Below are 19,076 nucleotides of genomic sequence, written 5' to 3'. Positions count from 1 at the left end.
AGGCTCGATGGCACAGGTGTGAAAAAAGTGACTAGAGGATAAGGGAGATTTTGAATTTCTGCACACACTTGTGGACACTGGACACTTTTGGATTGTGTGAGGCCCACTGAATATCTGAGCACTCTGTCACAGGCTCGATGGCACAGGTGTGAAAAAAGTGACTAGAGGATAAGGGAGATTTTGAATTTCTGCACACACTTGTGGACACTGGACACTTTTGGATTGTGTGAGGCCCACTGAATATCTGAGCGCTATGTCACAGGCTCGATGGCACAGGTGTGAAAAAAGTGACTAGAGGATAAGGGAGATTTTGATTTTCTGCACACACTTGTGGACACTGGACACTTTTGGATTGTGTGAGGCCCACTGAATATCTGAGCGCTCTGTCACAGGCTCGATGGCACAGGTGTGAAAAAAGTGACTAGAGGATAAGGGAGATTTTGAATTTCTGCACACACTTGTGGACACTGGACACTTTTGGATTGTGTGAGGCCCACTGAATATCTGAGCGCTCTGTCACAGGCTCGATGGCACAGGTGTGAAAAAAGTGACTAGAGGATAAGGGAGATTTTGATTTTCTGCACACACTTGTGGACACTGGACACTTTTGGATTGTGTGAGGCCCACTGAATATCTGAGCGCTCTGTCACAGGCTCGATGGCACAGGTGTGAAAAAAGTGACTAGAGGATAAGGGAGATTTTGAATTTCTGCACACACTTGTGGACACTGGACACTTTTGGATTGTGTGAGGCCCACTGAATATCTGAGCACTCTGTCACAGGCTCGATGGCACAGGTGTGAAAAAAGTGACTAGAGGATAAGGGAGATTTTGAATTTCTGCACACACTTGTGGACACTGGACACTTTTGGATTGTGTGAGGCCCACTGAATATCTGAGCGCTATGTCACAGGCTCGATGGCACAGGTGTGAAAAAAGTGACTAGAGGATAAGGGAGATTTTGATTTTCTGCACACACTTGTGGACACTGGACACTTTTGGATTGTGTGAGGCCCACTGAATATCTGAGCGCTCTGTCACAGGCTCGATGGCACAGGTGTGAAAAAAGTGACTAGAGGATAAGGGAGATTTTGAATTTCTGCACACACTTGTGGACACTGGACACTTTTGGATTGTGTGAGGCCCACTGAATATCTGAGCGCTCTGTCACAGGCTCGATGGCACAGGTGTGAAAAAAGTGACTAGAGGATAAGGGAGATTTTGATTTTCTGCACACACTTGTGGACACTGGACACTTTTGGATTGTGTGAGGCCCACTGAATATCTGAGCGCTCTGTCACAGGCTCGATGGCACAGGTGTGAAAAAAGTGACTAGAGGATAAGGGAGATTTTGAATTTCTGCACACACTTGTGGACACTGGACACTTTTGGATTGTGTGAGGCCCACTGAATATCTGAGCGCTCTGTCACAGGCTCGATGGCACAGGTGTGAAAAAAGTGACTAGAGGATAAGGGAGATTTTGAATTTCTGCACACACTTGTGGACACTGGACACTTTTGGATTGTGTGAGGCCCACTGAATATCTGAGCGCTATGTCACAGGCTCGATGGCACAGGTGTGAAAAAAGTGACTAGAGGATAAGGGAGATTTTGATTTTCTGCACACACTTGTGGACACTGGACACTTTTGGATTGTGTGAGGCCCACTGAATATCTGAGCGCTCTGTCACAGGCTCGATGGCACAGGTGTGAAAAAAGTGACTAGAGGATAAGGGAGATTTTGAATTTCTGCACACACTTGTGGACACTGGACACTTTTGGATTGTGTGAGGCCCACTGAATATCTGAGCGCTCTGTCACAGGCTCGATGGCACAGGTGTGAAAAAAGTGACTAGAGGATAAGGGAGATTTTGATTTTCTGCACACACTTGTGGACACTGGACACTTTTGGATTGTGTGAGGCCCACTGAATATCTGAGCGCTCTTTCACAGGCTCGATGGCACAGGTGTGAAAAAAGTGACTAGAGGATAAGGGAGATTTTGAATTTCTGCACACAATTGTGGACACTGGATACTTTTGGATTGTGTGAGGCCCACTGAATATCTGAGCGCTCTGTCACAGGCTCGATGGCACAGGTGTGAAAAAAGTGACTAGAGGATAAGGGAGATTTTGAATTTCTGCACACACTTGTGGACACTGGACACTTTTGGATTGTGTGAGGCCCACTGAATATCTCAGCGCTATGTCACAGGCAGAAATTGGCTAGTGTATCACAAACTACAAGGTGTATGTAGAATTGGGCAGAATAGGAATCTCCCTAGAGTGTAGGTCTGTAAGAACGTAACAAGTCCTCCACTTATCCTTCCACAGTGACACACAGATAGCTTCACTGTGGCCGTGATAACAGCCGTTACACGGTACTGAGAGGAGCATGCACGTACACGGCTGTCCGGTGTAAGTAAAATTGTCAAGCTCCGTGTTTTTTAAGTATACGGACTGACACACGCTGTCTCTCTATAGTTTTGAATGCGATCAAACAGCAAATATATTTAACTGTTTGAAAGCTAGACAAAACTAGTAGGTGCAGGTCTGTAAGAACGGAACATGTCCTCGACTTATTCTCACAGAGTGACACACAGATAGCTTCACTGTGGCTGTGATAACAGCCGTTACACGGTACTGTGTGAGGAGCGTACACCGCTGTATGGTGTGAAAAAATGCACGCTCAGTACCTCAGCAGGACAAAAAAAAAATTGGGATTGCTTTTAAAAAAAGCAGTTTGCAGAGCAGTGGGTAAACAGCAATGCAGCTGTCAGGAAGCCTTAGAAGGCAGCCTAACAACCAACACCACTGATACACCACAATATAGCCTCACCTTGCACTGCACACACAGTGACTGGTGTGTTGTACAGGCAAAATCGCTAGCAGTAGAAGCAGTTTTTTTTTCTTCTTCCCTGCCTAACGCTCTCCCTACAGAATCAGCAGCAACCTCTCCCTATGCTAAGATCGGCAGAAGTAAGATGGCGGTCGGCGTGCATGCCCTTTTATACCCCCTGTGACGCCCACCAAAGCAAGCCAATCACTTGCATGCCCTTCTGAAAGATGGTGGTGACCCGTGCCTATGTCATCACGTTGCCCACAGTGTCCGTGGATCCTGATTGGCTGAAAAAGAGCGCAAAACAAACTTTCGAAACGCGACTTTGGCGCGTAAGTCGCCGACCTCGTGGCCGACCTCATCCTAGGGTCGGGTTTCGTTTCATGAAACCCGACTTTGCCAAAAGTCGGCGACTTTTGAAATTTTTCGACCCATTTCGCTCAACTCTAGTGGTCAACCACACGTGCACTAAAAAGACACAAGAGGTTGGACACAGCCAGAACACAGACCAGATGGAGTCCAACGTGACTCCATCTGCCTCATAAGTGAATGATTCCATTGGGGGTTCTTTTAAATTGCATTTTTGGGATTTACACAGAAACCTCAATGTAAACGCTGAGTGGAGAAGGAGGCTAAATGTGAGTCAAGCCTTGTTCAGATTTTGGGAGGCAGAATGAACATATAGAAGTAGTACAAGAATAGTTCTTTCTTTTTATTTTTGTGTAGTTTAGGTTGTGGTATACAGTTGTGCTCAAAAGCTTCCGGCCACACCACTCCACTGAAACTGCCCTAACTAAGGTCACCAATGACCTATTAACCACCAAGGCCAAGCAACACCAATCTGTCCTCCTCCTCCTGGGCCTGTCCTCTGCCTTTGACACAGTGGACCATTCCCTACAGTGGACCATTACTACAGACCCTCTCATCTCTTGGCATCACAGACTTGGCCCTATCTTGGATCTTGTCATACCTAACAGATCGGACATTCAGCGTCTTCCACTCGCACACCATCTCCTCGCCTCGCCCCCTATCTGTCGGATTCCCGCAAGATTCAGTCCTAAGGTCCCTGCTCTTCTCCATTTACACCTTCGTCCTCGGACAGCTCATAGAATCTCATGGCTTTCAGTATCACCTCTATGCTGATGACACACAGATCTACATCTCTGGACCAGATATAACCTCCCTACTAACCAGAATCCCACAATGTCTGTCTGCTATTTCACCCTTCTAGATTTCTAAAACTCAATATGGACAAAACCAAATTCATCATTTTCCCCAATCTCACTCGACCCCCCACAACGGACCTATCCATTAAGGTAAATAGCGGCCCATTCTCCCCAATCCCACAAGCTCGCTGCCTCGGGGTAATCCTTGACACTGATATCTCTTTCAAACCACATATCCAAGCCCTTTCCACTTCCTGCTGACTTCAATTCAAAAATATTTCACTGATCTGTACATTCCTCAGCCAAGAATCTGCAAAAACCCTAGTCCATGCCCTCATCATCTTCCGCCTTGACTACTGCAACCTCCTGCTCTGTGGCCTCCCCTCTAACACTCTCGCACCCCTCCAATCTATTCTAAAATCTGCTGCCTGACTAATCCACCAGTCCCCCTGCTATTCCCTGGCCTCTCCCCTCTTTCAGTCCCTGCACTTGGTCCCCATTACTCAGAGACTCCAGTTCAAAACCCATGGGCTGCATGCACACTCTGCGGATTCACCTGCGGAATTTTCCACGCGGATTTAGCAAAATCCGCAGGTTTATCTGCACATTAGCCTGCAGTTCACCCCTGCGGTTTCACACCTCTACAATGGAGAAAGTGTGAAACTGCTGTGGATTCCGCAGAAAGAAGTGACATGCTGCGGATTTGAAACCACAGCAAATCTGCGCGGAAAATTCTGCAGCATGTGCACTGTGGTTTTTGATTTCCATAGGTTATAATGGTACTGTACACCGCAGCAAAACTGCTGCGTATCCGCAGGGCCAAATCCGCTGTGGATCCGCAGCAGAATCCGCAGCGTGTGCACACACCCTTACCATGGCATACAAAGCCACCCACAACCTGTCTCCTCCATACAGATGTGACCTCGTCTCCTGGTACTTACCTACATGCAACCTCCGATCCTCACAAGATCTCCTTCTCTACTCCCTTTTTATCTCCTTTTCTCACAATTGCAAACAAGATTTCTCCGGCGCATTACCCCTACTCTGGAACACTCTACCACAACATATCAGACTCTCGCCTACCATGAAAACCTTCAAAAAAACCTGAAGACCTACCTCTTCCAACAAGCCTACAACCTGCACTAATTACCAATCGACCAAGCCACTACACGACCAGATGTACACTCACCTACTGTATCCTCATCCATTCCTTGTAGATTGTGAGCCCTCGTGGGCAGGGTCCTTTCTCCTCCAATACCAGTTGTGACTTGTATTGTTTAAGATTACTGTACTTGTTTTTATTATGTATACCCATTTTCAGCACCATGAAATAAATGGCACTATAATAATTAAACAATAGTAATAATAATAATGATACTGTAAAGGAGTGTGTCAGGGTACAGCCGGGAGATCCCACAGATATCTCCAAGCCGTTTCCAGATGATCATGAACCAACACTCTGCAATCGTCAAAACAATTACTCAATTTTCTGGTGATTGATGGACAGGGCTTCAGCTGTTCTCACTACTAGGCCAGATATTGGGCAGCTCACAGAGAATAAATAGTATATACCAGGCCTGGGTAAATTATGGCCCACAGGCCACATCCGGCCCTCTGACTGTTCCTGTCTGGTCTGCTGACACTCACAGCCAAAGAGCTGGAGAAGGACTGATCTACAATTCTGATTTTTATCAGAATCATTACAATTTTAGACCACCCCCCATACTCTCATTGGTGGATGTGGAGCTGCTCAGCTCCTTGTTTGTAGAGCTGCTGAAACCCATGCAGGAGCAAATCAGGGACTACAACACCCATCAGCTGCAGATAATGGGCAAGTAGCTTCTAAGTGGAGGCCAGATTTCACCAAGGTAGAAGCATTGTGTGTCTTAAGGGCCCGTTACACATAGCGATATCGCTAGCAATATCGCTATAATGTATCTGGTTTTGTGACGCAGCAGCGATATTGCTAGCGATATCGCTACATGTGATACTTACCTCCGACCGGCTCCCCCGCTGGTTATCGCTGATTGCGCGAAAACGTCCTGGGCCATTTCTCGTCACCTTCTTCCTGCTGGGCTTCCTGTGGCGACGAGCGACGCATGGACGCAGGCGGGAGGATGTCTTCATTGCCTCGTCTGACAGGTAAGTAGCGACCGCCAACCGCTGCTATGTCGCTGGTGAGATCTGCCTGTTTGGCAGCTCAGTAGCGACCACTTAGCGATGCACCAGCGATCCTGACCGGGTCATATCATTGTCGGAATCGCTGGTGCATTGCTAAGTGTAAGGGCCCCGTCACACATAACGACTCACCAGCGATCCCGACAACGATATCAACGTGTCAGGATCGCTGGTAAGTCGCTATGTGATCGCTGGTGAGCTGTCAAACAGACAGCTTCACCAGCGATCAGCACAGCGACGCTGAGCTTGCAGCGTCGCTGTGTTCGTTAGTTAGTTAGCTCCCTGCATCAGCGCGCTGGTAACTAACGTACACATCGGGTTTCTAAGGGACGCACGTCCCTTGGATACCCGATGTGTACGTTAGTTACCGGCTGATCGCTGGTCTCCCGCCTGTCACACGCAGCGATGCATGCTGGCCAGCGGGAGACCAGCGACCAAAGAAAAGTCCTGGGCTTTCCTACAGCGATCAGCGATACCGGCAGGGGGGCCGGTCGCTGATCGCTGTCACACACAGTGATCTCGCTGGTGAGATCGCTGTTGTGTCACAAAACTTGTGACTCAGCAGCGATCTCGCTAGCGAGATCGCTATGTGTGACGGGGCCTTTACGGTACCCTTAGTACAGCCCAGATAACACCTAGGAGGCAGCTTTGTGTGTCTGAGTGGAGCCCAAATAACACCTAGGAGGCAGCATTATGTATCTGAGTGAAGACCAGATAACACCTAGGAGGCAGCATTGTGTGTCTCTTGTGCTGATCAGGTCACAGCACCTGGGATGCCTGCTTTCACAGTAAAGGCCCCATCACACACAGTGAGATCACCATCGAGATAGCTGATTTTGTGATGCAACAGCAATCTCGCCAGCGATCTCGCTGTGTGTGACACTCATCAGCGACCGGCCCCCCCGCAGGGTATCGCTGATCATGCAGGAGTGCCCTGGGTCATTTTTTGATCGTTGGTCTCTCGCTGGCCAGCAGGCATCGCTGCATGTGGCAGCGGGAGAGCAACAATCAGCGAGCTTCCAGCACTGTAAGCAGACGCTGGGAACTGGTATCCAAGGTAAATATCGGGTAATTAAGTGCGCGCGTCGCTTAGTTACCAGCTGTGTACCTTGGATACCTGCGTGCTCGCGCTGGGAGCTGGTATCCAAGGTACACAGCGGGTAACTTAGGCTAGTTTCACACTTGCTTTTTTTTGCAGCGCGTTTTTCCCGCAAAAAAACGCATTGAAAAAACGCATACATAAGCATACAACTGCTGCGTTTTTTTCAAGCATTTTTATGAGCATGCATGAAAAAAACGCAGCGTTTTTATGCGTTTTTATGCGTTTTTAGCGCGTTTTTACCGCGTTTGCGTTTTTTTCCAACATTTTTAGGTGGCCCCTCACACTACCCAAACCATGACTTTACTAACCCTAACCCTGACCCTAACCCTAACCCTAACCCTGACCCTAACCCTAACCCTAACCCTGACCCTAACCCTTAACCAAATCATACTTAACCCTAACCCAAACCCTAAACCCTAACTAACCCTAACCCTAACCCTAACCCTAACCCTGACCCTAACCCTTAACCAAACCATACTTAACCCTAATCCTGACCCTAACCCTGACCCTAACCCTAACCCTAACCCTGACCCTAACCCTTAACAAAACCATACTTAACCCTAATCCTGACCCTAACCCTGACCCTAATCCTTAACAAAACCATACTTAACCCTAATCCTGACCCTAACCCTGACCCTAACCCTAACCCTAACCCTAACCCTAACCCTGACCCTAACCCTAACCCTAACCCTAACCCTGACCCTAACCCTAACCCTTAACAAAACCATACTTAACCCTAATCCTGACCCTAACCCTGACCCTAATCCTTAACAAAACCATACTTAACCCTAATCCTGACCCTAACCCTGACCCTAACCCTAACCCTAACCCTGACCCTAACCCTTAACAAAACCATACTTAACCCTAATCCTGACCCTAACCATGACCCTAATCCTTAACAAAACCATACTTAACCCTAACCCTGACCCTAACCCTAACCCTAACCCTGACCCTGACCATAACCCTAACCCTAAACCCCCTTAACTAACCCTAACTCTAACCCAAACCCCTAAATTCCATGGTTTAAAAAAAAAACGCATATGCAAAAAAACGCATACATGAGCATGCCAGTGCGCACATATGCGCATCCATAGGCTATAATGGCCATTTTTAGCGCAAAACGTGCGCATATGTGCGCATGCGCTTTTTTGCAGGGCCAAAAAATGCAACATGCTGCGTCTGGAAAATCCCAACGCACACCCCAAAAAAACGCAGCGCATGAAAATCGCATGCATGCGCTGACCAGTGCGCAGGTATGCGCACCCATGTTAAATATAGGGGAAAAAACGCATGCGCAGGTGTGCGTTTTTTTCCAGCGCTAAAAAACGCAAATGTGAAACCAGCCTAAGTGACGCGTGCTTAGTTACCCGATATTTACCTTGGATCCCAGCATCCTCGCTGGTCCTGATCGCTGGTGAAATCTGCCTGTTTGACAGCTCACCAGCGATCATGTAGCGAGGCACCAGCGATCCTGGCAAGGTCGTATCATTGTCGGGATCGCTGGTGCATCGTTTAGTGTGACGGCACCCTAAGGCTGGGTTCACACGTAGCGGAACTCTTGCGGAAATTACCGTGAGAATTACGGAATTCCATTCCGCGGGAAAATCGCATTTTAAATTCTCGTGATTTTCCCGTGGAAAAACTAACATTTTGCAAGCGTAATTAGCTTGCAGAATTGCTAGCGTTTTCCAAGCGATCTGGAGCATCGCTTGGAGAACTGATTGACAGGTTGGTCACACTCGTTAAACATAGTGTTTGACGAATGTGACCAACTTTTTACTATTGAGGCCGCCTATGCGGTATCAATAGTAAAAGATAGAATGTAAAAAATAATAATAAAAAAAAATATATTGCTATTCTCACCTTCCGACGTCCCGTGCAGCCTTCCCGCCTCTCTCCACGCTCCCGGTCCCAGTAATCCTTTGAGACAATTACCGCGGTCATTCGCGATGACGTCACGCGAATGACCGCTAGACTTCGCGATCCCGCGAGAACGGACGTCATTGCTCGCAAAGGCTTACTGGGACCGGGAGCGTGGAGAGAGGCGGGAAGGCTGTGCGGGACGTCGCAAGGTGAGAATAACAATATTTTTTATTTTAAATTCTATTTTTTACAGGGATATGGTACCCAAAGCCCAGAGGACAGTCTCCTCTCCTCCGGACCGTGGGTACCATCCGCAAATGTTCTGCTTACTTTTCGCATGGTGTGCACAGCCACATGCGGAAAGAAAGCAGAACAATGCATTCCTATGGGTGTGGGATCGCCGCGATTCCGTGAAATTAATGAGCATGCTGCGTTTTTTACCGCAAAGCGATTCCGCCGTGGTAAAAACCGCAGCATTAGCACAGCATTGCGGAATCCCATAGGAATGCATGGGATGCTTATTTTTCGCGTTTTCGCAGCAAAATCGCGTGGTTAAAACCGCCGCGGAAACGAGAAAAAAACGCCACATGTGAACTCAGCCTAACTGTGAAATAAAAGCTGGGAGAGTAGCTAATTAGTAGCCACTGCTTCTCCCTGGATCTTCCTGGCAGCTGACGGGAAATAAAACACTGGGGCTGAGTAGTCCTTCAGAATACAGGGTCCAACAGTGAAGTGACCTCATCCCACCACTTCCACTGCATGCATCCTTCAGATGGGATATATTGTGTGCTCCCCAAACTGTTTTTCTGCCCCACTTTGTACTCTGCTGCTTCCTCACCTTTGTATGTGAGGGTTAACTCTTGCCTCCCACTTTGTACCCAGCTTGTGCTTTTATATGTCCTGTCTAGGAGAGGTACCTGTTAAGCCCCCCACAGTACTCCACTCTGTGGTCTGTAGCTTATCACATCCACTTCACCAATAAACATCCCACCCCCCCTTCCATGCCTGTCTCCTCCTGCCCCACATGTGATGTGGATCTATGCATGTGGAGCAGGGGTGGGTGAACAACTTTTTTTTCAAATTCTCCCAATTTACTTATTGCTTGATCAACTGCTGTTCTTTCTTATGACTAGCTTTATTGAAACAAGTATTCAGACTACATTCACGCAACTGTATTTTCGGTCCAAGTGCTGTCCGTGAAAGAAATAAACCCGACCTCACGCAGACAGCACTGATAGCAGTGTTGTGCAATTCAGCTATTTAGATTACAGTTTAAAAATGTCTGTGTGAAAAAGCTCAAAGCACGCAGCAGTGTCTTCTGTATTTCAGATGAGACTCATGTGGCGCCCCTGAGGATTCAGTTGCCACAGAGGTACTGCACCTCCTCCTGAGGTGTGGTACCCCACCATCCAGGTAGGTTGGAGGCTCCTGACCACGCTCCAACACTTGCATCCCACACAACACAGTAGTTCAGCAAAGCCACATTGCGGCTCCCTGCTTGGAGTGTAGCAGAGCACCTTTGGTGGCTCCCAGCTTGGAACACGAAATGTGCTGGGAGGCGGGTGGAGTTAGAATACATAAAAGAGCGGGAAGGTTTAGGATTTCAGTTTAGTGCCGTTCAGTTCAGAGTCAGAGGAGAGAAGATCCCTGGGAGAGGGATGGAGGAAGGAGGTGCTGCAGCAGATCTCAGTGGCCTGGGTCTGCTGGCACGGGAAAGGAAAGAAGGAGAAAGACATTGAACAGAAACCTGATCTTCCATAAGAAGGAGAGACTAGTACGGAACGTAGGAGTAAAAGGGAACAGTGGACGTGGGTTAGGAGAGAACCCTGCCTAGAAGTTCTAAGCGGAAAGCCGGGGCCCGGTCCCCGAGGTTGTATTGATACTAATGGTCCTACAGCAGACACTGTTGGAGTAGTGAGCTGTAAATGCACTACTCCCATCTAAGACTTGAGGGCACAATAGCAACTTGGATAGTGAGCTGGGACTTAGGAGTGAGGAGTCCCCAAAGCAGGCTACAACTCTCTGCCGTACAAGTATAGTTCTTGGGAACATCTGTCAGGAGGAACTCCAGTGTAACTCAGTACTAGGAGTACTTCACACCAAAGGCGCTATAAGAGGAGACGTTCAGAAAGGCACATGTTGGCGAAGTGTTGGAAGGGAGCATTCCATCTGACCTGGAGGTTGACTGAGTCCCTGACCCGGAGGACACAGCACGGAGGCACGCACCTGTGTGTACTACAGGCTGTGAGTAAAGCTTTGGAACTACATGCCCTGGTGTCCTCCAATTATTCCTGCGCTAACCCACCCTGTACCACCACATAGGGGTACCAGCTTCTACACCGCCTCTGCCTCTCTTCTACCCCTACATCTACACTGCCCTGGGACTACAGCTCCACTTGTGGGGAGCTTCACCATCTGGGCTGCAACACACCACCACTCCCAGAGGATCTGCATGCAGCGTTGGCTTAACATCTCACTTGCCGAATACCACAGGTGGCGTCACGAACTATTCCTTTAATCAACTACATTACACCATTTCAATTCCCCCATTACTTGGGCGCCCAGGGCCACGGATCGGGTCACTGCTGCTGTGACACATCCCGCTGATACCGGCCCGGTACCGAGTACCCCACAGCCCTGGGAGGGCGACCCACTCACATATTGGAGTCTATGGGTGTGCAAAAAAAAAAAAAAATATTGGATCCCATATGAATCATCCTTATAGCATTCAATTTTTATGAATACATTTCCATTACTAAATAGGACACTGTATTAGTTCCTCTAAATATTATTAGTCTAGATACATGTGGTCATTTCCTCATGAAGAAGTAACTATATATTTCGAAACGCGCTGAATAAACCACCATCTTTCACTTCATCACATCTGGATCTACATCTTATTCAGCAATGTGACATGAACCAAAAACCATGCGAGTCTTCCAGACCCTTAGGTATAGTGACTACTTATAATAATCAGTGGCATGATGTTCGAAAAATTCTTGGGCAGAGTTGGGGCATTTTACTAAGCGAAGCCAAACTGGTCCCACATATTTCTGAATCTCCCACTCTAGTAGCACGGCGGGCGCGCAATCTTAAGGACCGGTTATGCCATAGCCACTACGTACGCCCCACGGTTAGACTTAATAGGGGTGTTAGGTTATTTGGAACGTACCCCTGCGGTGACTGTAATGTTTGTCAGCACATGGTTGCTCAAAACGGTATTTCAGTGTCTATCTATCCTTTTCAGATTGTACCTAAAAGGGCATATTTCAATTGCAAGTCACGCAACCTAGTTTATGCACTCATCTGTAGTTGTCCAAAAGTATACGTGGGACAGACAACTCAAGAACTCAGAAGGAGACTACAGCAACACCTATCTAATATTTCCACCGCCAACAGAGATCAAGAAAAAGGTAAACACATCACGCCAGTGGCAGCGCACTTTTTAGAAAAACATCATGGGCGCTCCACAGGATTAAGGGCAATGGGTTTGGAAGAGGTGTCAATGAACATCAGAGGGGGCGATGTAGGCTTGAAGCTTCTCAGATGTGAATCCAAATGGATTCATGATCTGGGCAGTCTTTCCCCCAATGGTCTCAATGAAGAACTACTCTTTACAGGGTTTTATAAACAATTATGATCTACTCCTGGGGCTACTTTCATACAGTCTTTTTTGGCTTCAGCCATTTATTGTTCTTTTCTCCTTCTTTAACAGTCCCGCTCCATCTTGGCGCTTTTGGCTCTACCGGTGTTTATGACATCCTCTCAATGTGGCTCCCTATGGTATATGAAGATATTTGAACCTTCTACACAGATCTGGTACCTGTATCCGTTTGGCTGGAATTGTCCTAGACTCGGGCTAATACCTGACTATAGGTGGATCTTAGGCCTAGAACCTGATCCTCTGCGATCAAGTATTTGGCTTCTAGATGAACCCTCCTGTTTGTGATAATGTATGCTGGATTTATAACCACCTAATGGAAGTCATCAACCTACAACAGGAGTAACTTTTACTCGTGTCAAGATCTGTTATTTTTGGATCTTCTTTTGGACTTTTAGGACCACTGGTCCTTTGTTGGGGTTGTTTTGTGGTCTGTTGGGGCTATTCAGTTGCCTTTTTTGGGGTTTTACCCCTTCCCCCCCCCTTTTTTTGCTTTTCTTGCTTTTTTTGTTTATTTACCATACAACTGTCCGTTCTTCTGAGATTGCTCTTTATATTAAGGTCTGCCAGTAATAAGCATGTTACACCTCAAAGCTACCCTGTGGGCGTCTTGTGACTCTAGCTATAATGTCTCTCAGTGTGTACCTATATTGTTGGGACAAATTTTTAATGTTTGCCCATATGTCTAGTGGATGGTTAATGGTTAAATTAAAATAAAATATAGAGAGCATATATATACAAATTTTTGATCTTTCTTTGCAGATGAATCCATTTGATCTGCTTAAAAAACCATGTTTTTTTTTTGTTTTATTTAATAAAAGAAACAGTCCTGTTGGTCTGTCAAATTAAATATAGGATGGGGTGTTCAATCATTTGGTAAAAGGTGATGCTATGTAGCAGCTACCCACTCAGTGTATTTGGATTTTTTGCTATGTACAATGTTTGCATTGCTTTTGGGCACATATGGGTTTTTGCTGGGAAGATATATGTACCTATATAGCTACCCACTCTATTATTGATGTGGGAGCACTAGCATGCCCGAAGGGATCAAAACAACCTTGTGTTTTTGGCAGAAATGCCCTTTAGCGCATGCGTTATATTTATTTGACGGCATTGTTGTCTATTACCATATCCTTGTGATATTTACATCAACATGGTTCCTACTTCCTGTTACTATGTGGGCGACGCAGTGTGTTTGTGCACACCAGCACCGCCGCCCGCTTTCGGAAGTTGCGCTATTTTGGACATGCGCAATAGAGTCTTTGTACCCCATCTTTGTACACCATCAATTTGATTGCATTCTGGCATACTGCGGCTGCGCAAGCCTGTCACACCATTTTTGGTGTTTTCGGAAGCTGCGCTACCTTGGACATGCGCAATGGAGTCTTTGGACGCCATCTTTGTACACTATCATTTTGACTGCACTTTGGCACACTGTGGCTGTGCAAGTCTGCTACATCATTTCCGGTGCTCGTGCACCGGCTTGTGTCCGCATCCTTTGGAGCTCTTCTGACTCACACCTGTTCCCGCTTTCTGGATATATGATTTAGGTATTTATACATCACTTACTCACAACATGTCACCGCTCCTGATGAAGCCGGTTGTTCTGGCGTAACGCGTCGGGCGTTCTCTGTGCCTCTGCCTCTCCCCACGCCACTCCACCCTCACCTCATGCAGGATAAAGTCTACTCACGTTGGCATTATTGTGCCTTCAGTAGGTTCCATGTTGGGGGCGGTTTGCTTCTGGGCTTTTTTTGATCCTTTGTTTGCCTTTATTGCAGCAGCAGTTTCTTATTGTTTCTATTAACATCCACTCATTTATTTGGTATGTGTATGTTCATTGTATGAACTGCTATTGCATTTATTGGTTTATTCATCTAATATATGCTACCTGTATTTGTTCATCAATGGTATTTGTACTATCTTGCCTTCCGGCAGGTAGGCTCTAGTACCCAGACAACGCTATCAGCCATCCTCTTTCCTATAACAACCATAGGTGTTGGGTGTTTTGTATTGGTCCTTTCTATATGTGACATTGAGAGCATTATTGTAATTGCTATTTTGAATATATTTTTTTCATTTGTATTGTATTTGCATTTTGTGGGGTCTGTGCAGAGGTACTTACCCTTTTTGGGTATGTCTTCAATGGTCGCATTTATGCGGTTTTAATTGTTTTTACATGCACTGTGTGTTGTGCGTTCTTGATGTCTTAATAAAATGTTTAATAATTTGGTATTTACATTTACTTTACTGGTGATCCCTGATTTTACATGCCTTTTTTTTGGTTCATGTTGCAGTTTTCTAGCATGTAATTGGTGATCCCTCACAGCGGTGCCCTCCACTTTGTTTTAGGTCATTATTCAGCAATGTGGATAAATACCCACAGATTCTGATATGGTAACTTGCTGACCCATGGATCTGCTTCAGCTGATATCCCAACTATACATTTATCGCTTTTTCAAAGGATCAATCAGGTTAGTATAATCTGAGCACTAATTATAAAGTCCACCAGATAAGATCCTATTTTGCACCGGCGGGATAATCACAGACCCAGTGTGCACAGGAGCGAACTCTGTTACTGCACAGAGCTGCAGAAGCCAACGCTGGAGCCTGTTAACTTCACAGGGCTCGGCAGGGTGAGCGCTAGTAAAGGGACACAGGACTCTGCCCCAAGGACACAGGGTTGGAGTCCCTCTAGTCCCACTAGTGTTCGACACCGCAACTGCGATGCCAGGACTGAATAAAGAAAGGTAGCACCGCTACTGGTGCATGCAGCGCCGCACTGGCGGACGCCACTAACCAGCTTACGCTTAACTGGAAAGCGCTCTATCAGCGCACGGGGCCACACTGACGGATGCTGCAGTGTGCGGTACAATGTGCCTCGTGCTGGATGGCACACTCTGGCGTTACATTGTGAGAGGAGCCTGGGACACTGCAGCGCTAGGCAGTACCACTACACGGCGCTGACTCTCAACATAAACCCTGAACATAAACACAACCAAGGGTAGGGGTTTCTTAATGAGTCAGTCACCAGTCTCAAGCATCCATCATCACACACACAACTAACCATTAGAGTCTATACTAGTGAATGGCCGAGCGGCCATGTGACTATTTTATAGCGGTGTCCTTCCGGGACCTTCCCAGTAGTGGACCAATCCGAGCAGGAACGGGAACTGCGCATGTGACCTCCGACCTCCAATGAGAGGTCATCCTATGGGCATGCTCAGTACCCAAAAGACAGGACTTAGTCCCAGAAGCGTCTACTTGCTGCTTGCTGCTGACTCAAGCATGGAGTTATAGCAGAGCCAGAAGGAGCAACCAGACGCCTAGCATCAGCCTGGGCAAGACGCCTGGAGCAACGTCTCTGCTGAGCAGGAATCTCTGCTGAGCAGGAATCTCTGCAGCTGCAGAGGAATGAGAGACCACAGAGGACATGGCTTGAGATTCCCCCTGTGCAGAGGGGGAAACTCGACGCCTAACACTTCGGTACAGTCACTGCCAAGCTTCCCAATAACACACGAAAAAGACTAGCTGCCACCACCAATCGTTTATACAGGCCAATTGGATACCTGACAGGTAGCATATGGCTTTAAGGTGCAGTTTACAGAGTAAGAGGAACACAGCTATTACATTTTATTTATTTAATCTGGAAAAATAAGCAGTGTTTATAAAAATATGCAAAGTTACAAAATATGAACAAAACAATACTGTCTATACAAATCACATAAAAAGGATAACAAAAGAAAAAGTACTAAACCTGTGTCACGGAAATGGCTCAAAGCTTAGCAGAGTGAAGCACTCCAAGCAATGGACAGAAGCACAGAGCACTGTGTCTTTTAGGACTAACAAATGACAAAAAACTAAACTCTTATTTTTATTAGATCAAGGTTAGGCCCACATACCTCCTCTTGGTGCGCTCATATTGGGGATTGGTCATGGGATGTGCTAGGTCTTTAGAATATTATTAGATCTCCAACTTCCAGGAGGTCCCATGTGGGAGATATTGTTGTCATGTTTCCTGTCATGATTTTACCTTTTTATAGAGGTGAAACATGGCATGGATAGCATCATCCAGCTTTTCGATATTGAGTTAGAGGTGTTAGGATGGCCTTATAGTGATGTTAGTCAATTTTTTATGTTCATTATTTTACCACAACACCGAAAAAAAAAAAAAATAAGTTATATATATATATATATATATATATATCACTGACCACTGGCTCCAGAGTTTCTCAGATAATGATTTTAAACAGAGGAAGCCCTTGCCTCAGGAAGTATACTTCTTAACAGCTGAGCATACAAATCCTAAACTTGGTGGCTGCCTTCCAGAAGATCCCCAATTGTAATTACCTGCAGGAGTTCCTACTTCAGTGTAGGTTTGACGTTTAAACTATTTTCAACCCATGGATCTCGTGCTTAATGTCGCAGCACAACACCTGGCGCATGCAACTCTCACAATACATTCCCCTTAAAGTATATGACATAAAGATTACATTGGTGTGAGAATCTGATGGTAATTATATTGGATATTTTTCCTTATTCAAACATACCATTTCTGCTATTTACTTCTCTATAATTCTCTTCTTGTCACTGAATCGCAGTTATATGTTCTCTCCTAGTGTGACCATTATATAACATACCTTTCTTTTTTTAGGTAGAAGCAATAGATTGTCCTATTTCATAGATAATTTAGAAAATTGTTGCCAAATCTCACAGTCTTTGATGCCAGAATAGGTTGAACCAAAAAGGCTTTTTATGAAATAAATTCTATTAGAATACATAAGTTCAGAACTTACTAACACATTGAGGTGGTGATGTCCATCGCCCATTTTCACAAGTTACAAATTGTGTCCCATAAAACTGGAAGCCAGGTTTGCACTTTATAGTTTCTTTGTCTCCACTGAAGTAGTCATTTTTGTGCTTTATGACCTGTATATTCATAGGTTGTGGTGGGGGTGGACACTTTGCTCTTTCACCAGAAGCTGCAACATGACATAAAATAAATGAGCACTGATCATATCTGCCTGATACTAAAGTCCTTAAAAAACACTCCTATGAAATTTTTTTATTATAAATCTTTATATATGTAAAATAGAAGAAATGGGCCAGCAGTCTTTCTCCTGTTGGTAGTAGCAAACAGGTGGCGCTATAGAGTTCAAGTCCTTTTCCTCTCTGAAGAGACAATTTGCATATTATTTTCCCAGAGGAGCATTGCACGGCGAATAAGCCTCTTTACCCTGACAAGCCAGAGCTGGTATGTCACTCTCCACAAGGAGAAACCTTACTCCTTAGACCTCAGTCCAGAGCCTCTCACCTAGCCAAATCAGTTCTCATACTTTGCACTGACGAGAGTCAATAGCCCAAAACATCGTGTCTGCAAATTGAGATTCTGATTTGGTTTTTATCCTAAGTCATATTACAAGACTTGTTAAAGGGTTGATTGTGACTTGTAGGATTGCTACTACCAACAGGTGGCACTATAGAGGTCAAGTCCTCTTCCTCTCTGAAGAGGCAATTTGCATATAAAGTGTCAAATTGAACTGCTCAGATGAGATTAAGTGTTGTTGGTACTGAAAACCCTATGGTAACCCTTGGCTTAGGTTCTTCAGTCTCGGAAATGCAAGAGAGAAGTAAATCCATACCTCCCAATAATATAGTTAAAATCAGTGATTATATTTATTCATAAACTAGATTAAGGCCCGATGCTATCGCATCGGGAGGATAGTGACACACCTCTTGCCATGTTAACCCTCAACACACACACCTCCTCAACACACACTCCTCTCACCTTTCACCATCTCCACTCACGTCCCCCCCTCTTTCACTCCACATACGACCCTTTCTCTCACTCCGTCTCTCATACTCACGCCGTCATCACCGCTGATCCATGATCCCCGACATCTTCTTCCGCCAGCGCCATCCTGGATCCAGACGTCCTCCACGCCGGCGACATGTTCTTGCGGCGACGCCATCTTGAGTATCGCGGGATTTCACCCATCCAAAATGGCGTCGCCTCAAGAACATGTCGCCGGCGTGGAGGCCGTCGGGATCCAAAATGGCGTCGGCGAAATCTCGCGAGATTTCGCCGACGCCATTTTGGATCCCGACGGCCTCCACGCCGGCGACATGTTCTTGCGGCGACGCCATCTTTAGTATCGCGGGATTTCGCGATACTAAAGATGGCGTCGCCGCAAGAACATGTCGCCGGCGTGGAGGACGTCTGGATCCAGGATGGCGCCGGCGGAAGTAGATGTCGGGGATCGTGGATCA

General features: G+C 46.3%; 1 protein-coding gene across 2 annotated transcripts in view; it reads right to left on the bottom strand.

Moving 5' to 3' along the window:
- Positions 1-19,076, bottom strand: part of LOC141096338 (coagulation factor XIII B chain-like) — a 169,930-nt gene that overhangs the window by 80,372 nt on the left and 70,482 nt on the right. The window contains exon 4 of one of the 2 annotated variants that reach the window (XM_073582874.1): positions 17,603-17,788. The exons of the other annotated variant lie outside the window; for it this stretch is intronic. Within the exon in view, the coding sequence (XP_073438975.1) occupies positions 17,603-17,788 (186 nt within the window). The remainder of the gene's footprint in view (positions 1-17,602; positions 17,789-19,076) is intronic. 2 annotated transcript variants of the gene reach the window in all.

The sequence above is a fragment of the Dendrobates tinctorius genome, unplaced genomic scaffold, assembly GCF_039654945.1.
Source record: "Dendrobates tinctorius isolate UK_male_01 unplaced genomic scaffold, ASM3965494v1 ptg000074l, whole genome shotgun sequence".
In the NCBI taxonomy this organism is placed as follows: domain Eukaryota; kingdom Metazoa; phylum Chordata; class Amphibia; order Anura; family Dendrobatidae; genus Dendrobates; species Dendrobates tinctorius.
The sequence above is the reverse complement of the archived record's forward strand: the minus strand, read 5'-3'. Positions and strand labels throughout refer to the sequence as shown.